General features: G+C 46.4%; 1 protein-coding gene across 1 annotated transcript; it reads left to right on the top strand.

The window, feature by feature from the left end:
- The first annotated feature begins 7649 nt into the window (after positions 1 to 7649).
- LOC135588175 (soluble starch synthase 2-2, chloroplastic/amyloplastic-like) lies at positions 7650 to 13691 on the top strand. Its single transcript, XM_065080166.1, has 8 exons — positions 7650 to 8356; positions 8708 to 9188; positions 9394 to 9458; positions 9692 to 9769; positions 9856 to 9966; positions 10109 to 10153; positions 11724 to 11897; positions 12667 to 13691. Exons 1-8 carry the CDS (start codon positions 7985 to 7987, stop codon positions 13621 to 13623), a joined length of 2283 nt encoding a protein of 760 aa, XP_064936238.1. The 5' UTR covers positions 7650 to 7984; the 3' UTR covers positions 13624 to 13691.
- The last annotated feature ends 8003 nt before the right edge of the window (positions 13692 to 21694 follow it).

Here is a 21694-nt window from a genome sequence, read left to right as displayed (position 1 = left end):
GAGTATCATAAATCTCATGGCAACTTCACTGATGGGAGAGTCTGGATACCTGCAAGGCATGTTTTGGCCAGTGTTTATTCAACCAGCACTGAGATGAAATTATTGCATACTATCAGTTGGATATTGTTCTAAAGAAATTGGTCACTTCCCTGAGCATGTCTCATCACACAACTAAAAATAACATTGCTTCATGATCTATTAGTATGCCACTAGAAAAAGTTATAAAGATTATGAAAAGGGGTCATTATCTAACAATGTCTGGAATTCCAGATATGTTTGAATTTTATATCCGTAAACAATAGCACTCAAAAGGCTTTATAACCAGAAGTAAAGAAGATATTGTAAAAGTTCAGGCGGAAGTGCCTTATGCTTGTATTTACTGCTTGATCTTTGGAATACATTACTAATGCAAAGCATATCATAAAATTCTATCATAAAAGGCAACTGTTTAAAGAAAAAAAAAACTCTGAACCCACTTGAAAGGAAAAATGTCTAGAAATTATGTCTCCACAAACCTTCGAAACTCAATTTTGTCAAACTATCTTGATGTGGAATACATAACATATGATTAATTGCCCAAGACGAAAATACTGCATGGTGAAAAAAAAGAATGGATGAAAAATAAAACATTTAAGAATGTTTAAAGCACACTGGTTCACGTCAAACTCGATAGCTTATTTCAGGATAAACTACTAAGATACCAAAACAAAACTACCATTTACTCTTAATTAGACACTTTTAAAATATAAATTCAAGTAGTAATATACTAGACGCAACAGACCTAGAGAATTGTCAGAAGATGCAGCTTATGAACTGTAGTACAAAGGTCGAGTGGTTGGTGAAGAAGCAGGCCTTGTATTCGACATAACACCATAAGGTGATGAGTTCTGTGAAGCTTGAAGTGACCCAGCAGTAGCACTGGAGGTGTTTGCTGAAACTGGGTAATGAGAAACAGGAGCAGTTGCAATGGTTTGACCTGGGTACAAGTTAGGCTCTGAAACAAAGCTTCCACCTGACGTGCTAGAATTCCATGTCAACATTTGACCCTGAGGATTTGTTGCTTGTCCTGTAGCTCCAAAATCACTGCCCACGTATGTGGATGTTGGCTGGGGATAAACTTGCCACCCAGAAGTGGTGGGTAAACCAGGAGCTTAGGACATCATTGGTACACCCGTGTCCTGAATAGTGTAGTCTCTGCTTCTCTCATTATGCACCTAAAAGAGAGCATACATACATATAATTGACTGTAAGTAACCATGCACATAAAGGATGAAAGTCTAAGCCAGTGTGCTAATAGAAAGACAACAGAAGGACCTCAAGTGCGCCCAATTTTATTTTCTTTTTCCTGATGGATAGATATAATTCTTTCGACAGCCAATTTTTGAAACTTAAAAAAGTTTTATTGCTCCGCTTAACCCAAAAAATAAAAGGCTCGATGCTTAACATAAACAACTTAAAATAATCAAATATTTTCTAAATTAAATAAAAGTCATAAAAAATATCGATCCGAAACAAACAGCTATGTTGAACGACTATGGGACGTGGGACTCGAGACACCGAGTACGCTGTCACGACACAAACAGTTAGTAAATAAGCCTAATCCGAAGTCCAATGAGGTGGCTAACTAAATACGTAGTCCGCATAAAATGGTACGCTTACCGAACGTAGGTTCCGAAGGTGCAGTCAACCATGAGCCACCGTGGTTCAGGAACATCTGAAGTCTAACTACGCGGGTACCGGACTCGTCATTTCCCCAAAGAATGCAGGCTCAGTAGCAGAACAAAATGCACTGACTTTGGGAGATATTGGACGAGTACAAATATTTGTTTTGGTCAAGAAATAAAAAGAGATGAAAGAAAGGTTCTAATTTAAAGATAACTAGAAAATAATCACCGGAGGTCAACGAGCAAATTCGTTGGAGGAAAGTCTTTCACCGTCTTTTCGTGTCTTACATAGGATCATCTAATTTGGAAAATAAATATATATATAAATAAAAGATTAAGTGCAGGGATCCTAAGGAGAAATGATTTAGATTTTTAATAGATAAATCAAAAGAGATGGAAGAAAAATAATAATTTAAAGATAACATAAAATAATCACAGATAAAAGTCTCACCTTCTCAATATTATATTTGGACGATGAAATCTTATCATTAAAAATATTAAAATATATATAATAGAAAATATTATACTTGTACCAAATCAAATATATTATTTTTTCTAAAAATAAAAATATTTTATCCAAAAAGAAATACTATTGGACTTTTGCCCAATTACACTCTCCTAATTTATTTTTACTTGGGGTGCCCAATTTTAATCATTTTAACAAAAATTATCATTCGTCCTTCATCAGTTAGCTATCTATCTTTAGCAGCATCACTCATCGCATTTGCTCCTTGCTCTCACCATTAGTTATACTATGCGTCCTCTCCTCCCTTCCCCTTTCTCCTCTTATTCCTCTATTCTTTCTCTCTATATAATGTCGCTTGCCCCGTTGCCTCACACGCTCCATTCTCATTTTGAGTGGTGTCACTCGTTACCTCCTTTTCGAGAGACAAATAAGGTAAAGAGCATAATAGCAATATCCTTCTTCATATGTGATTTGTTGGATTGGAGAAATATCACAGAGGAACCGGATCGATTGATGGTGGCATAGAAAACGTTAAAGTAGATGAGCTAAATGAGGGTGCATGTAACATTTTCATGATCAACTATGGTACCAATGCAAAGGGCACAAACAAAGGGGGCACATCATGTTAATGACAATTATTATAATCTTATTTTTATCACAAAAAAGAGATTTAGTGTGACATCACCATTCGTGCTACTACAATGGACGATTTGGGTGGGAGAGTAGCACAATAAGAGGGTTGATTATGCCGGTGACAATAATACACAATTGGTTCTTTGGATTGTTCTTCGGGATGGAAGCATAGGGCTATGGGAGACGAGAAAAAGGTAAGGAGGATAAGAGAAATAAGGTAATTAGCGATATTACTTATATGGGAGCAAAGCGTGGAGGAGATAGAGGTGACCAATGATGTGGTTCGCGATAGATTACTAACAGAGAATTAAAAGATATTTTCATTAATGTGGCAAAAAAGAAAAAGGAGCGTGTAAGATAAAAATCAATTAGAAAAAAATATTCGATTAAAACCCAGCAGTAAGGGTTTTTTAGGTAAAATAATTTTTAAAAATAATATTCTTAATTTGAAGAATAATTTTTTAAATAAAAATATTTAATAATACTTTCATAAAAGAAAATTTTAGATTCTTAAACTAATCAACTTTATTTAAAATAAAAAACCACAGATCTAATTCCAAGCATGTTGTCCCGGTGGAAACACTCGCTGCAGCAAGATATGGTAAAAAGTGAGGAAACCTGCCGAAGAAAGGCTGTCATGGAAAGTGTTCGGATATGGCGTGCGGATGATGGTGACACGAATACTAGACGTCTGCGCAAGGGAAGCCGTCCTATCTAAATAATAAAATATCTCCGGCGCTGTATTGCATTCCATCGTTATTTTAATGTGTCCCGAGATCGAGTCGTGAGAGGAAGAGAGGAAGGGCAAAGACGAACAAACCTGGAGATGGATTCCGCTCCCCAACGCCGTCTCCGAGCCATTGCTGGCCATCTCCTCGCCTCCAGCGACCGCGATCCGAACGCTCGTCTCATCGCCAATCCAACCACCGGCGAGTTCGCGCTCGGTACTCGTCTTTTTCGGCTTTTCTTGCGTTCCTTGTTTGGGAAACCCATTGAATCCAAAATATTGAAAATCGAACATACCACCAGATGTTAGAATATTGTTTATGTTATTAAGTCCAACTAATAACCATTTCACAAGGATACAAGGTTTCAAATGTGAAAACGAGATTGTAACATATGTGGTAATTCTCCCAACAAAATAGTTGTATGTAAGTTTTCTCCCATCATTATTGATGCGGTGGGGCATCTGTTTAAGCCGTGGCCTCGGGGCTGTCGCGGCTCGGTTCGGGGGTTCGAATGTCGGGGATCTCGGGTGGCATCCTTCGTGGTCTCCCGTGGCCTGTCTCGACGGTCCGGTCGAGACGTCGAGTCGGGGGAGTGCGTCGTCGCAGCGTCGGGAAGAGTCGACCCCGTCTGGCACCTGCACAAAGGTCGGGCCGAGGCGCTCGGCCCGACCCCTCCGACGGCCAAGTTAGCGATGTGGAGAGGGTTTCAGATGAAGAAGTGTTTGGAGTCTCCTCTGTAGGGGTTGTCCCCCTTGTAGGGGTTGTGTGTGAGTTTGTCTCTAGTCCTCCTTCCCTCTTAGCATACGAGGGTATTTATAGGGAAGCTTATTGTGCCTGATGTGCCCCCTTGCAGGAGCAGGTAGCGTCTGACACTGGCGCTGGCGTGGCGTGCAAGACCGAGCCTGGGCAGAATGTTTAATGTGCCTCGGTCGACGTTCTGGTCCGTTTGACCAGGTACTGAGGCGTGATGCGTCATTTGGGACAGGTGACGTCAGCCCTAGTCTTGTCGCCATTATTTCCCTCATCATATTCCCCACCCCTGAAGGGAGCCACGCATCGGCTGTTGTTGTAAGAGGGGTCCGAGGTGTGGCTTCAGCTTTTAGTGCTCGTTCTCGTAGAGCAGCTGCTGGTTCGTTACCGGGGGCGGAGTCCGGATTTAGAAAATAAGGAAGGCTGGTCGTGCCGCGGTGAGCTCAGGCAGCAGGGGGTCGAGGAGCACGACGTAGGCGGGCAGGTTTGGCCGGCGAGTCGCAAGTCGGAGATCGAATTGGAGCGACTCGGGCCATGGTCTGAGCCGGTGAGTCGCAAGTCGGAGATCGAACTGGAGCGACTCGGGCTATGGTCTGAGCCGGCGAGTCACAAGTCGGAGATCGAACTGGGGCGACTCGGGCTATGGTCTGAGCCGGTGAGTCGCAAGTCAGAGATCGACCTGGAGCGACTCGGGCTATGGTCTGGGCCGGCGAGTTGCAAGTCGGAGATCGAACTGGAGCGACTCGGGCTATGGTCTGAGCCGGCGAGTCGCAAGTCGGAGATTGAATTGGGGCGACTCGGGCTATGGTCTGAGCCGGCGAGTCGCAAGTCGGAGATCGACATGGAGCGACTCGGGCTATGGTCTAGGCCGGCGAGTCGCAAGTCGGAGATCGACCTGGAGCGACTCGGGCTATGGTCTGGGCCGGTGAGTCGCAAGTCGGAGATCGACTTGGAGCGACTCGGGCTATGGTCTGAGCCGGCGAGTCGCAAGTCGGAGATCGAACTGGAGCGACTCGGGCTATGCGCCAAGGAGCACAACGCAGGCGGGCAGGCCGCGCGAGTGTCTTGGGTCCTGGGCAACGTGCGACCGATGAGCACATCTCAATCGGGAAGCCGAGCAGAGGTTGTGGTCTCAGACGACGTGCGGCCGAGGAGCACGACGCAAGCGGGCAGGCCGTGTTGGCGTGTCTCGGGTTATGGGCCGAGCCGGCGAGTCACAAGTCGGAGGTCGAACTGGAGCGACTCGAGCTATGAGCCAACCTGGCGAGTCGCAAGTCGGAGGTCGAACTGGAGCGACTCGGGCTATGAGCCAACCCAGCGAGTCGCAAGTCGGAGGTCAAACTGGAGCGACTCGGGCTATGAGCCGAGGAGCATGACATAGGCGGGTAGACCGCGTGGGCGTGTCTCGGTTGACACGCAGCCGAGGAGCACAACTCCGTCGGGCAAGCTGACCAGAGGTGGTCTCGGGCAACACGTTGCCGAGGAATATGACGCGGGCGAGCAGGCCGCGTAGGCGTGTCTCGAGTTATGGGCCGAGCCGGCGAGTCGCAAGTCGGAGATCGAACTGGAGTGACTCGGGCTATGAGCCAAGCTGGCGAGTCGCAAGTCGGAGGTCGAACTGGAGCGACTCGGGCTATGAGCCGAGGAGCACGACACAGGCGGGCAGGCCGCGTGGGGTGAACTCGGCGGTGTGGCCGAGGGACACCGCTCAGGCGGGCAGACCGCGCTGAGGTGAACTCGGCAGCGTATGGCCGAGAAGCTTGGCGTAGGCGGGCTACGGCCGAGGGACGTGACCCAGATGGGCAAGCCGCCCTGAGATGGACTCGGCAGTGTATGGCCGAGGAGCTCGACGCAAGCAGGCTGGCCGCGCAGGCGTGGTCACGAGGGTCATGCGGCTGAGGTGTTCGGCGCAGGCAGACTGTGGCCGCGCGAAAGCCGCTCAGGAGGGCAGGCCGCACTGAGGTGGGCTCGGCAGTGTGGCCGAGGGACGTGACCCAGGTGGGCAAGCCGCCCTGAGATGGACTCGGCAGTGCATGGCCGAGGAGCTCGGCGCAGGCAGGCATGAGCCAAGAGGCGGTCAGGTAAACATGGAGCCTTCGCTTGGAAGAGACTGAGGCAGGGCGGGCCCGAGCGGGCGGCTCTCGTTGCCGCGGTGGTCGGGTCGTAGGGGGGTTCACCGAGCGGGATAATGGTTCGCACTATACCCGTCAGCGCTCGGACTTGATGAGCGAGGTCCTGGAAGGCCTTGAGCGACACGTGCAAGGGGTCGCTGGGGGCGCACTCGGGTGGAAGCAGACCCGGGTCGTTGGACAGACACTAGTAGCATTCTGCGGTCACGACGGGGTGTTCGTCTCGAAGATCTCCATGCGGGGGACTTTCCCCCGGAGCTCCGATCAGGTGTGACCCCTCAACTGTGAGCTCGTCTAAGCCAGTTGGATGATCCCTCGACTTTCGGGGCCCTCCTTCTAGCACCAAAATGATGCGGCGGGGCATCTGTTTAAGCCGTGGCCTTGGGGTCGTCGCGGCTCGGTTCGGGGGTCCGAATGTCAGGGATCTCGGGTGGCGCTAGACCTTCAAGGGGCCTTCAAGGGGCTAGCCGCACATTACTTATAGACAAAATCCCGCCAAAAACAACGACCCTTCCTCTACTCAGGCATGTCGCATCGGGATGACACAACGTCATTCCGCCATAAATGCAACTTGGCAGGGTAGCCAACAGGCGCGCTACACGTGGCAACCAACGGGCTTGAAGCGCCGGTCTTCTCGAAAACTGGCGATTCACGAAAAGGTTCGTCCCCTGGACTTCCGAATAGACCAAAGGCTACTTGGCCACCCGCATCTCCCACAGCACAGCATAAAAGATCCAATCGAAGTAGCTCCTCGGTCGCAGCAGCCTACGTCATGCTCCTTGGCCTCATGTCGCCCGAGACCACGCCTGCGCGGCCTGCTCGCCCGAGTCCAGCTCCTCGGCCGCAGCCGCCTGCGTCGTGCTCCTCGGCCTCATGTCGCTCGAGACCATGCCCGCACGGCCTGCTCGCCCGAAGACCACGCCTGCGCGGCCTGCTCGCTCGAGTCCAGCTCCTCGGTCGCAGCCGCCTGTGTCGCGCTCCTTGGCCTCAGGTTGCCCGAGACCACGCCTGCGTGGTCTGCTCGCTCGAGTCCAGCTCCTCGACCACAGCCGCCTGCGTCGTGCTCCTCGGCCTCATACCGCCCGAGACCACACCTGTGCGGCCTGCTCGCCCGAGTCCAGCTCCTCGACTGCAGTCGCCTGCGTCGTGCTTCTCGGTCCCATCCCTCTCGTGGACCACACCCGCGCAGCCGGCTCTCATGTGCCCAAAGGCTCCCCTCGCGCGGCCCCGGAGAGATCCTCAATGTCCGGACCCGAACCGAGCCGCGTCGGCCCCGAGGCCACGGCTCTCAAAGTTGTTTCCCACAACATCAACGATATCTTTATATAATATTAATTATTAAAAAAATTAAATCTACTATCGTTAAGTTCTAGAATGACGATCGATATCAACGATTAAGAAGGGCTGATCGATGAAGAGAACTCCAAATAAAGGTCGTAATCACATCATTTCGTTCACAAGATGTCCTCTTGCTTCCGTCCGTCCCACGTGCCTGCCGAACGACATCTACCGCACACAACGTTCGCTCGGGCCCAACTGCACCCACGGGGGGCATGCACGCTTCCCTTGTAACTTCGCTTAAAATCCTCCCACTGCTACTCGCCGATTCCAAAGATGGCGTCTTTCAGCTCTCAGACCTTCCGTCTCGAGGCTTGCAGTGGCGGCGGCAACAGCCCTGTTCGCGTCCAGATTAAGCCGGACGATGGCCGCAGGGCGTCGGTTGTGGCGGCTGTTGTCAGGGAGAACGCTATTTTCCCCAGCGGAGGTGGGTGCCGGGTGAGGTTCGCGACGAGGGGCCGACGAAGTGAGATCTTGGTGGCGGTCGAGAAGGGGAGGGGCCTTCGGGCCACCGGAAAAGGCGGCGATTTTGAGCCGGAGAAGGGGAGGGCCGATGGTGATGATGCCGGTGTCAATGTCGGTGCAGCTCCGGCCACGATTGACAAGAACATGAAGGTTCTGGAGATGGAACACGACTCAATTAAGCAGGTGGCTCTCTGGTCTTTACTTTGTTTCTTCTCATTCTGTTCATCCTCCTCTCTTGGCTTTCAATCATGAGAGAGAGAGAGAGAGAGAGAGAGAGAGAGAGAGTGTACATGGAAATTATATAGAACAAAGATAGAGCAGAGAATATGAACATCAAGTTGTATGACTCTTAATGATCATAAGTAGTGCATAGATTTTGACTAGTTTATCTCATTTCGGAATCTAGTCTGTGTCCTAAATATCAGCTTCTTGACTTTCCTCATTTTGTGCATAAATTTTGACTAGTTTATCTCATTTTGGAATATAGTCTGTGTACTAAATATGCAGCTTCTTGACTTCCTCATTTTGGTTCAGGCTGTGGAAAAAAGGAACATAATCTCATCCTTGGGAAGTGAAGCTGCTGAAGCAGTTCAGAGTACTGATTCTTCTGCTAAAGGTGCTAAAACCATTAATTTGAACCTAAGTTCAACTAGTGTTTCTAACAGTTTGGTCCAGTCTTCTGAATCTAAGATGTCTAAGACTCAATGTATCGGTAAAACTGAAAATTCTTTAGAGGAAGCAGAAGAGCAAGGTGATATCCTACAAGCTGATGGACTAGCAAAAGATGCAGATCTTGATTCTACTTATGATTCAGTCGAATCATCACTTATTATACAAGAATCTGAAAGGGGTACTGAAGATGAGAATGCTCAGAACCATACGGAAGCAAAATCTGATGGTGTAGATACAGAAGCAGATATTGAGGTAGAAAATGTGGATTCCCCTCCTCTGGCTGGAGCGAATGCCATGAATGTAATAGTAGTTTCCGCGGAATGTGCTCCTTGGTCAAAGACAGGTATTGATATTTTTAGTATTTTCGTATTTTCCGATTGATCTTTTGCTGTATTTTTACTCTTACCTCTCAAGTACTGAAAATTTGTTGTATCAAGTCTATGCTCCACAATTGGTAATGAAGTGAATGACTGTTGTTTGGGTTTATAAAGTGTTATTATGATATTTAAATAAGATTCACTGACATTTATCATTTTTAACTTCAACAGGAGGGCTTGGAGATGTAGCTGGGACTCTGCCAAAAGCTTTGGCTAGGAGAGGGCACCGGGTTATGGTATTTCTCCTTTCCCTTTTGTCGATTAATTTCTGTTTGAACCTCAAATCTCACGTTAATGTTGGTGGTGACTCTAGCTATTCCACAGAAAGGTAAATTGGAATAGCAATTCAAATCATAAAACTGCAATTACAATGTGCAGGTTTACCAAACTAGAATAATGTTAGTCCAAAAGTTGCTTCCTTAATATTGCTGTTGCATAGCCAGTTCAATCTTTCTTTTGTAAATTATAGGTTGTTTCCCCAAGGTATGCCAATTATCCTGAATCCAAAGATATAGGTGTTCGCAAATATTACAAAGCTGATGGGCAGGTCTGTATCTGCTGTTTCATGTCATGGTGTTTAGATTTAGCTATAAATACATACTTATCCAGTTGATGTCATATTATGGGATGCAGGATCTGGAAGTAAATTATTTTCATGCTTATATTGATCGTGTGGATTTTGTATTTATCGACAGTCCAGTTTTCCGTCATCTAGAGAACAACATTTATGGGGGAGACCGGCTGGTAAAAGTTTTTTTCAATTTTAACACCTGTAAATTAGTCAATCCAGTTTATTCACTTTTTGTTACTTCATTTTTTTGTGCACTGAAAATACAGAAATGACCTTCTACAAGTTATTTATATTGTCTTTCGTTAATTAATGCAGGAAATCTTGAAACGGATGGTATTGTTATGCAAGGTAGCTGTAGAGGTATCTCCTTTGTCCTAAACAACATATTCAACTATCCATGATGTACATAACAGAATATGTCAGTATTAGAAATTCGTAGTGAGCATTTGTCTAAGATTAATGCAGGAAGGGACTTCCAACATGATTTCTAGTGTGAAAAATATAGTCATGTCGGTGGCCGCTTCAGTGCTGCTTTGAGTTAGTACTTGATAGTCCTTGAGGTGCTTAACTCAATTGCAAATGCCAATTCCCAACCCTTTTTCCCATTTCTTTTTTCTGGTTCTGTATCTTTGTTTCCTAGTTCATGCAGATGTCTTATAACTGAAATTAGCATTGTACAGTGTTGTCTTAGGTCTAAAATTTCATTACAGTACCAGTAGCAGGACCCGTTCAGAGGGGTAGGTATCGGTCAGCACAGTATCAAAACATTCAGTGTGTGTGTGTGTATATATATATATATATATATATATATATATATATATATATATATATATATATATATATATATATATATATATATATATATATATATATATATATATATATATATATATATATATTAAAAATTGGATTGAATACGATATGTAACCGGGCAGTACTAGCATAGAGGTATCCAGTCAGATCGGTATGTTACACTCAGTATATCATACATCTAATTCTATGGTTCTGCATACTAATTGTCGATGGAGAACTGACTGTGACTTTGGTATCAACAAACCTTAACAAAACAATTTACTGTTTAAAAATTTTGGAGTTTCATACAATTTCTGATTCTTGATCGATGTTTTAAAAGATGTAAATCTCTGTGCAGGTGAAATTATTTAATAGGCCAAGTTTATATTAGAAAAAAGGCCTAGTTGTTAAACTCATTTCCATTTATTAGGCTTAGGAAATTAAGAACAAGGCCACTGACATATATGGTTTTCTTTGATACCTTATGTTTTTTTTCTATTATGATAGAGTCAGTGGAACTTTGTGCAAGGATTTACCTTACGTTAAACACACAATGGTAGTTACTCTCCAATGTTAGTCCTCTGCCAATTAACAGATATTAAATCATAATACTTTTGTTTAATCATCTAAGTTGTTTAGAAAATTGATGGAGTAATCGAGTGGTTGATGTAAATAACTGAAGGCTACTCTAGCATACTTAGTTCTTACTGCCTCTATCCTCCCTGATTTCTCGGCCTTACCTTTGCATCCAATTTATCATTGTTTCTGTTATCTGCATATGTTGTTTCATATAATTCCCTGAATTTTAACCATTGGCTAGTTTCTCTTTTTCTTTTGCCTTATAATTCTTCTAAAATCAAAAGTTATTGTGAATTATAATCTATTAGGATTTATCAGTATTCTGGCTTTCATGATAAGCAAACCAGTTTTGTTGTGAAGCAGATAAATTTGCATACCACTCATGTTATATTTCTTCGCAAGTCTGTAGTCGGTGTATAACCAAACACTTAATTCTATTCGAACAATAAGATTTAGTTTTATGGTAAGTATCCTTTTTCTGTGGATATACCTTGTATTTTTCATTCACAACTTGTTAAACATATGTCATTGTTTCGAGTTTAGACTGATACAATTGCAGGTTCCGTGGCATGTTCCATGTGGCGGCTTATGCTATGGAGACGGAAATTTAATTTTCATTGCGAACGATTGGCACACATCACTTCTGCCTGTGTATCTGAAAGCATGCTACCGCGACAATGGCTTGATGAAGTATGCCAGGTCCATCTTGGTGATCCACAACATATCTCACCAGGTTAGCTCTCTCGCATTTTATGCTGCATCTATTAGGTTAAACTTCTGTTAAATTCTCTCTTCATTTAGAAGTTCAATTTGCTGAGTTCAGTAGCCTGTGAGATCCTCAGAACTGCTCAAAGACTGTTAAATTTGCCAAGACGATATCTGCAAGTTTGCAGTTCTCTCACTTACCTTATCAGTAAACCAAACACTTTCTGACTATTTCTCACGTCACTGAATCAATGATCCAATTATGCTTGCATGAATTCCTACAGCTGCATTGTATTTCTTGAAGTTTAGGTTGCATGATGCCCCTGGCCATATTGTTTTTGTGTGACCTGAAGATATTGATCATATGTTGTACTTAATTTTTCATGAGTCTATCATGGTTTTTCCCAAACCTTGTTATAATTGCATGACATTTGAAGCACTCTGTTTTATTAGAAACCTTCTTTACATCCTTCTCTTTTGCATCAAATGAATGTTTGTCTTCTTAAACTCTTTTTGAGCAATCAAAACATCTCCGCTTTTAATTTCTTTTCTCCCCCATTTTTGTTGAAGTTGCTTCATTTCAAACTTGCAAAGATTTCTGAGTTACCACCACCAAAGAAAAATCATTTCGCTCAAAATGAAGATAAAATCATTCATCTTCTCTTCTCTTTTTCTACCGAGAAGAATGCTTGAATCTGATCCTGATATAGAAGTTTCATGGCATCATTCTAAACAACTTAGGAAACTACGAGCTCGGAATCCTTATCGTCTGCATTCTACCTGTGTGTCTTGTCCAGGGGCGTGGTCCAGTTGAGGACTTCTTCCATGTCGACTTGCCCGATCAACACATGGACCTCTTCAAGCTGTATGAGCCGATGGGAGGTGACCACTTCAACATCTTCGCGGCCGGCCTCAAGACTGCTGACCGCGTGATCACCGTCAGCCGTGGCTACGCATGGGAGCTCACAACATCCGAAGGTGGGTGGGGACTCCATGAGATCATAAACGAGAACAACTGGAAGTTCCAAGGCATCGTCAACGGGATCGACACAGTGGACTGGAACCCTGAGCTGGATCTTCACCTGCAATCCGATGGCTACAGAAACTATTCCATTGAGACTCTGCAATCCGGGAAACCACAGTGCAAGGCGGCGCTGCAGAAGGAGCTCGGCCTCCCTGTCCGCGAGGACGTCCCCCTCATCGGATTCATCGGCCGGCTGGATCACCAGAAGGGCGTCGACCTCGTTGCGGGTGCGATGCCTTGGATCGTCGGGCAGGACGCGCAGCTGGTGATGCTGGGCACCGGACGGGCCGACCTGGAGGAGATGCTGCGCAAGTTCGACAGGGAGCACCACAACAAGGTGAGGGCGTGGGTGGGGTTCTCGGTGAAGATGGCGCACAGGATCACCGCAGGGGCGGACGTCCTGCTCATGCCATCGCGGTTCGAGCCCTGCGGGCTGAACCAGCTGTACGCCATGAAGTACGGCACGGTCCCGGTGGTGCACGCCGTTGGCGGGCTTCGTGACACGGTGATCCCGTTCGATCCCTTCAGGGAGAGCGGGTTCGGGTGGACGTTCGACCGGGCGGAGGCCAACAAGCTGATCAATGCGCTGGGGAACTGCCTCAACACCTACAGGAACCAGAAGGAGAATTGGAAGGGCCTGCAGACGCGAGGGATGGCACAGGACCTGAGCTGGGACAACGCCGCCAAACATTACGAGGAAGTCCTCGTCTCAGCAAAGTATCAGTGGTGATCTTTGAGAACATGAACGAACAGTATCTATCTCAGCTATCTGATGATCCAATCCGGATCTCTCTTCCCCGAACCTGCAAAGATTCGCCGAACATGGAACGTCTATAAGTATTGTGTGCGTCCGTTTGATTGATGACATCAACATTTTGACACGTCTCTCTCTCTATATCTCTTCCTCGCTGTCGAGGACAGCCCAGTTTTGTTGGATTCTGTGATTAGCCACCGCGTCGACAGCCTCTGCTGCGTACGTGCCAGAGGAAAACAGTCGCACCTGCACGCATAAATACACATCGATTCGCCATACATGTTATTGGTTGGACCAAGAAGCAGCGTCTTCTTCCTCCTCAGCGCTGGAAACCATGGAGAAACCATTGCCAACTGCACCCTACCACTCCCTCGCACTCACAGAGCCCGTCGTGCACCTCTTCAACAAGACCATCTCCATGGGGGTCGTCCTGAAGAATAAGATATCCATGGGGTTCCTCTTCCGGCACCCAGCGCCGTGCGCATCGGGGGTCGTCGATCGTGTCAGACCCGGCGACTCGGCCGACGCTAGCGAGGCGCCCGAGTTGACCAGAGAAGACGTGGAGACGGTGATGGAGATCATTACGGGCATGCCTTGCGGCGCGGACGGTGAGCGGCTCGAGGCGCTGCGTGGCGTGTTCGAGGGGGAGGAGCCGAGCTTGGAGGAAGTGGCGGAGGCGTTCTCCGTCTTCGACTATGACGGTGACGGGGTCATAGAGCCCCTGGACCTGCATCGTGTTCTCTGCAAGCTGGGCTTCCCGGAGGGGGCGGCATTGGAGGCATGCCGACGGATGATCGCGGCGTACGACGAGAACGACGACGGGAGGATCGATTTCAAGGAGTTCATCAAAGTTGTGGAGGGCAGCTTCTTTGATTAATTATTCTTCCTTTTCTTCTTGTCGTCATCATCGTCACATCTATCATTGCGCAAGCAATTAAAACAAACCTAATTTCAAGCATGATTGAGACTCGAACTCTAAAATCATCAAAAGTGTTATGGTAAATAACTTTTTTAGCCGTGGCCTCGGGTTTGACACAGCTCGTTCTGGGTCCGAATGGCGGGGATCTTGCGCGGCGTGCCTCGGGTCTTTTCGGTGGTCGATCGTGGTGATCTGGATGTCCCGTCAGGGGGAGAGCTCTGTCGTAGCGTCGGGGAAGAGGCAACCTCGCCTCGCACCAGCACACTGGTCAGGTCGGAGGCTCGGCTCGACCCCTCCGACGATCAAGTTAGCGACGTGGAGAGGGTGGTGGAAGAGGGAGTGCTTCTGTGTGAGTTGTCTTCCCCCCTTATTCGTTTAGAACTCTGGGGTATTTTATAGATGAGTTTGACGTTACCTGATGTGGCTGCCTGTAGGAGGCAGGCTGGTAGCGTCTAACATGGGGTTGGCGTGGCGTGAAGAACCAAGCCTGGGTTAGGTGTTAATGCCGACTTCCTCGGGTAGTGCGTTGACCAGGCATGGCTGACGTCATGGCGTGTCACATCGCCATTTTTGCCCTTATCATATTCCCCCCCCCCCCCCCCTCCGAAAAGAGCTATGCGTCGGTTATTGTATAAGAGGAGTCCGATGCATGGCTTCTGTCTTCAGATGGGCTGGCCGTGCGGACGAGGTCTCGGGGAACATGGAGCCGAAGGGCTGAGGAGCACGACGTAGGCAGGCTTGGCCGCATAGGTGAGGTCTCGGGCATTATGCGGCCGAGGAGCACGGCGCAGGCGGGCTAGCCGCGCAGGTGTGTATCGCGAACATGAAGCCAAGGAGCATGACGCAGGCGGGTTGGCCGCGCCGGTGTGGTCTCGGGCATTATGCGGCCGAGGATCACGATGTAGGCGGACAGACCGCGCAGGCGTGGTCGCGATGGTCATGCGGCCGAGTAGCACGACGCAGGCGGGCAGACCGCGCAGGTGTGGTCTCGGGCATTATGCGGCCGAGGAGGTGGCTTCGGGCAGCCTGCAGCCGAGGAGCACGGCGCAGGCGGGCCGACCGCGCAAGTGTGTCTCGGGAACACGGGGCCAAGGAGCACGATGCAGGCGGGCGGGCCGTGCAGGTCTGTCTCGGGAACATGGGGCCAAGGAGCACGACGCAGGCGGGTTGGCCGCGCCGGTGTGTCTCGGGAACATGGATCCAAGGAGCACGACGCAGGTGGGCTAGCCACGCAGGCGTGGTCTCGGGCATTATGTGGCCAAGGAGCACGACGCAGGTAGACAGACTGCGCAGGCGTGGTCGCGAGGGTCATGCAGCCGAGTAGCACGACGCAAGCGTGGTCGCGAGGGTCATGTGGCCGAGTAGCACGACGCAGGCGGGCAGACCGCATGGGTATGGTCGCAAGGGCCATGCGGCTGAGTGGCACGACGAGGGCGGTCAGGCCACGTGAGGTGGAGTCGAGCAGTGCATGGCAAGGGAAGTGGCTTGGGTCGAGAGACACAATTCAAGCGGGCGGGCCGCGCTGAGGTGGACTCGGCAGTGTGTGACCGAGAAGCTCGGTGCAGGCTACGCCGAGGGACACCGCTCAGGCGGGCAGGCCGCTCTAGGGGGAGCTCGGCAGTGTATGGCCGAGGAGCTCGGCGCAGGAAGGCTGCGGCGCAGTATATAATTTTTTGGGTTAAGCGGAGCAATAAAACTTTTTGAAGTTTCAAAAATTGGCTGTCGAAAGAATTATATCTATCCATCAGGAAAAAGAAAATAAAATTGTGCGCACTTGAGGTCCTTCTGTTGTCTTTCTATTAGCACACTGGCTTAGACTTTCATCCTTTATGTGCATGGTTACTTACAGTCAATTATATGTATGTATGCTCTCTTTTAGGTGCATAATGAGAGAAGCAGAGACTACACTATTCAGGACACGGGTGTACCAATGATGTCCCAAGCTCCTGGTTTACCCACCACTTCTGGGTGGCAAGTTTATCCCCAGCCAACATCCACATACGTGGGCAGTGATTTTGGAGCTACAGGACAAGCAACAAATCCTCAGGGTCAAATGTTGACATGGAATTCTAGCACGTCAGGTGGAAGCTTTGTTTCAGAGCCTAACTTGTACCCAGGTCAAACCATTGCAACTGCTCCTGTTTCTCATTACCCAGTTTCAGCAAACACCTCCAGTGCTACTGCTGGGTCACTTCAAGCTTCACAGAACTCATCACCTTATGGTGTTATGTCGAATACAAGGCCTGCTTCTTCACCAACCACTCGACCTTTGTACTACAGTTCATAAGCTGCATCTTCTGACAATTCTCTAGGTCTGTTGCGTCTAGTATATTACTACTTGAATTTATATTTTAAAAGTGTCTAATTAAGAGTAAATGGTAGTTTTGTTTTGGTATCTTAGTAGTTTATCCTGAAATAAGCTATCGAGTTTGACGTGAACCAGTGTGCTTTAAACATTCTTAAATGTTTTATTTTTCATCCATTCTTTTTTTTCACCATGCAGTATTTTCGTCTTGGGCAATTAATCATATGTTATGTATTCCACATCAAGATAGTTTGACAAAATTGAGTTTCGAAGGTTTGTGGAGACATAATTTCTAGACATTTTTCCTTTCAAGTGGGTTCAGAGTTTTTTTTTTCTTTAAACAGTTGCCTTTTATGATAGAATTTTATGATATGCTTTGCATTAGTAATGTATTCCAAAGATCAAGCAGTAAATACAAGCATAAGGCACTTCCGCCTGAACTTTTACAATATCTTCTTTACTTCTGGTTATAAAGCCTTTTGAGTGCTATTGTTTACGGATATAAAATTCAAACATATCTGGAATTCCAGACATTGTTAGATAATGACCCCTTTTCATAATCTTTATAACTTTTTCTAGTGGCATACTAATAGATCATGAAGCAATGTTATTTTTAGTTGTGTGATGAGACATGCTCAGGGAAGTGACCAATTTCTTTAGAACAATATCCAACTGATAGTATGCAATAATTTCATCTCAGTGCTGGTTGAATAAACACTGGCCAAAACATGCCTTGCAGGTATCCAGACTCTCCCATCAGTGAAGTTGCCATGAGATTTATGATACTCTGCACCGGTCTGCTCTTTCTCGGCTTCACTCAAGCTATGGAACTTTGGAACTGCAGAAGATAGCCTACTGCTAGCTCTATAATTCAATTGGGCTTTTGTGGTTTGATGTGGTGACTGGATCTACCTAGAAGAACATGTTATTTCTTGGGTTCTAAATGATTGAAGCCGCACTTCCAGCTTCAGAAAGATGTTTTCCCTTCATGTTCAAAGTCTATGGATGTGTCAATTGTCGATAACATTATCGATTTAAATCTGCGATCCAGATGAGTAGTTGCTTCTCGATTTGGCCTTTGATTCTTCTTGTAAGATTTCGAATAGTCGCAATCTTTTGATGATTTTAGATTTCGAGTCTCAATCATGCTCGAAATTAGGTTTGTTTTAATTGCTTGCGCATTGATAGATGTGACGATGATGACGACAAGAAGAAAAAGGAAGAATAATTAATCAAAGAAGCTGCCCTCCATGATAGAAATTAAGCGAAGAAGATAGAAAAATAGAAATTGTAGAAGAAACTATGAAATGTATAAGATATAATTGCCTAATACATTTTGATAGTGAGTTCTTGACAGCCATTTATACACACTCAGTAGGGAGGTTATACACATTCAGCATGGAGGATTTTTCTCAACTGCTGAGAGATTTCTCAACTGCCTTGAGGAAATCTTATCTGCTTCTCAATTGCTGAGAGATTTCCTCAACTGCTTTGAGGAAATCTTATCTGCTTATCATGCCCCCGCAAGATTGAGCTTCCATCAAGGATGCCGATCTTGGACCGATGAGATGAAAATAGTTTACGGGCGAGAGGCTTTGTGAGTGAGTCGGCTAGTTGATCTGCTGTATGTACATGAGAAACTCGGAGTTGATGTCTGGCAACTTGATCTCGCACAAAATGGAAGTCGATGGCTATGTGTTTCATGCGGGAATGGAACACTGGATTGGCACATAAATAAGTAGCTCCAATATTATCACAATATATTGTAGGAATAACCGTGGAGTTGACGTTAAGTTCCTTGAGCAAATTTGTGACCCAATTGAGTTCAGCAGCGGCGGTGGCGACGGCACGGTATTCAGCTTCAGTTGTAGATCGTGCAACCGTCTTATGTTTTTTAGAACTCCAACTGATTGGAGTAGCTCCAAGGAAGATAATGTATCCGGACGTAGATGTTCTATCATCAAAGTTCCCTGCCCAATCAGCATCAGCAAAGGCATGGAGATGGAGTGAAGTATTTTTGCGAAGAAAAATGCCATGATTAAGAGTCCCTTTAAGATACCGCAAAATTCGTTTGACCGCAGACCAATGCGTAGTAGATGGTCGATGCATGAATTGCGATAACTTATTGACGGCAAATGAAATATCTGGACGGGTGAGAGCCAAGTACTGTAAGGAGCCAAGGACTTGTCGATACTGAGTCGAATCTGTAGTAGGACTTCCATCACATAATTTAAGTGATTCACTGGTAGAGAGAGGAGTTGTAACCTCTTTCGCATCCTGCATGTTTGCCTTTGATAATAAATCTTGAATATACTTTCTTTGTGACAGGAAGAGACCTGAAGATGTAAATGTTGCTTCCACTCCCAGAAAGTAGCTTAAAGTTCCTAGATCTTTGAGGGAGAATCGATCGGCCAAGTGCTTTAGAAATGCCTGAGTCTTCAAAGGATCATTTCCTGTGACAATAATATCATCCACATATACTAAAAGATATATTATGCTTCCATTATGCTGACAAATGAATAACGAGGTATCAGACTTTGAATTGATGAAGCCAATTGAGGTCAAAAACGAGCCAAGCTCGTTATACCAAGCCCTTGGAGCTTGACGAAGTCCGTTTGCAGACATGCCTCGGATATTGAGGATGAACGAAACCAGGAGGTTGTTGCATAAAGACATCTTCAGTAAGTGACCCCTGTAAAAAGGCATTGTTAACATCCAATTGTCGTATGTGCCAGCCCTTTGAGATAGCCAAACTCAGGATAAGACGGATTGTTGTGGGTTTAACAACGGGACTAAATGTCTTTGTGAAGTCGACACCAGGTCGTTGATGAAACCCTTTGGCGACTAGACGTGCTTTGTATCTGGCAATGGATCCGTCTGGGTTCCGCTTAATTCGAAAGACCCATTTACACCCGATGATATTTTGTGTGTGATGAAAGGGTACTAAGGTCCATGTAGAGTTATGGAGGAGAGCATCATATTCGTCACACATGGCTTTACGCCAGTGAGAAGATTTTTGAGCTTGAGTGATTGTAGTGGGTTCACTGGCCTCAGTGGAGGAATTTGTTATAGCATGTAAGTCAAGGACTTGACGTGGTTTGAAAATACCACTTTTGGAGCGTGTTGTCATTGGATGTCTAGGGGGGGTGGAAGTGGTAGATTGTGTTGGTGGTATAGCCGAGGGCGAGTCACTGTCATGGACCAGGTCAACCGTCGGCACAACAATGTCACTAGATCTAGGAGAAGGTAAAGCCAGTGGCAATGTTGCCGAGGGTATGACTTCATTAATAGGGGAAACTTGTGAGGAAGGGAGTGGAGGAATAGAGGGAGTGAGAAGCTGTTGAACTGGAGTAATAGTAGTATGTGAATCTTGAGAGTAAGGACTGGACGGTGTCATTGGAGGTTCGTGTGATGAGATCGGAGGGATATTCCAGTGATGTATGTTTATCGGAGTAGTTTGCATGGTAGGATTATTTTGAAAAGGAAAGATAGACTCCTCAAAGATAACATGACGTGATATAAAGACCTTTTTAGTTTGGGGTTCATAGCATCGAAAAGCATTATGTTCAAGAGAGTAGCCTATAAAAGTGCAAGGCTTAGATCGTGGTGTTAGCTTATGTGACGCATAGGGACGGAGCCATGGATAACATAAACAGCCAAAAACTCTGAGTTTATGAAGGTTTGGAAGTTTGTGGAATAATTTTTCAAATGGTGACTGGTATTGTAAGACTGGAGTGAGCATACGATTAATGAGATAAACTACAGTTTGAAAAGCTACTGACCAAAAAGATGGTGGCATGGATGCTTGATGTAGAAGGGAGAGACCAGTTTCAACGATATGCCGATGTTTGCGTTCGGTAGAACCAACCAATTGGGGAGTATGTGGGGGTGACTTGAGGTGTTGTATACCACAAGCAGAGAGACAGGATGTGAGGGCTTGATATTCGCCTCCACCATCAGAGTAAACTGTTTTAATGGAAGATTGAAAAAAAATTCTCGACCAACTTTCGAAAGTTAGTAAATACAGTAGAAACATCAGACTTATGATGGAGAGGATATAACCATGTGTACTTAGTAAAATAATCTACAAAAATGATATAAAAACGAAACTTGTCAAAAGAAGGAATTACTTAAATTAGGGAAATCCTTCCTCCTAATTTGTATAAATAGGAGAGGGAACATGTTAATAGATTCAAGCTAAAGCTATTTCATTTCTACAATAAAGCTTCTTCAATTATTATTCTTATCTTCTATTATTTCTATCATGGTATCAGAGCAGTTTGCCTAGAGCAAGCCCTCTTCTCCGGAGTCCAACCATCCCTCTCGTGGCGACGCCTTCGCCCCTCAGCCGTAGCCATTCGCTGCAGCCTACTGCAGCACTTGTGGCTGCTAATATCAGATCCTAAAGGAAGCACAGTCACGGCCTTTGTTTCTACCGTCGGCTGCTACTCCCTTGCCAACCGAAGTCTTCCGCTGAAAACTCCGCTGCTCTTCCGGCCACCAAACTCCAATACTGCAAGCTGCAGAGATTTCTTCCACCTCGCGGCAACAATCTCTCCTGCACTCTGAATCGCTGCAGCCTACCAGTGCCTCTGGAAGAAGCAGCAGCCCTCTTCGGCGTTGCATACAGCTACTCTTCTACATCTGACGTCTTCATCATCTACCTCCCGCCACAGCCATCGCTGCCTTTCTTGCTGCAGATTGCTCGCCCATCACTGCAGTTCATCGCGCTGCAGCCTACTCTGCAGCGCATCGATCTGCTTTTCTCCTCCTCCCTTCCTCCTATATCTTTACATCTTCTATAAAGATCACTTGACCCGCCA

Source organism: Musa acuminata, chromosome BXJ1-8 (genome assembly GCF_036884655.1).
Source record: "Musa acuminata AAA Group cultivar baxijiao chromosome BXJ1-8, Cavendish_Baxijiao_AAA, whole genome shotgun sequence".
Lineage (NCBI taxonomy): Eukaryota > Viridiplantae > Streptophyta > Magnoliopsida > Zingiberales > Musaceae > Musa > Musa acuminata.
The sequence above is the reverse complement of the archived record's forward strand: the minus strand, read 5'-3'. Positions and strand labels throughout refer to the sequence as shown.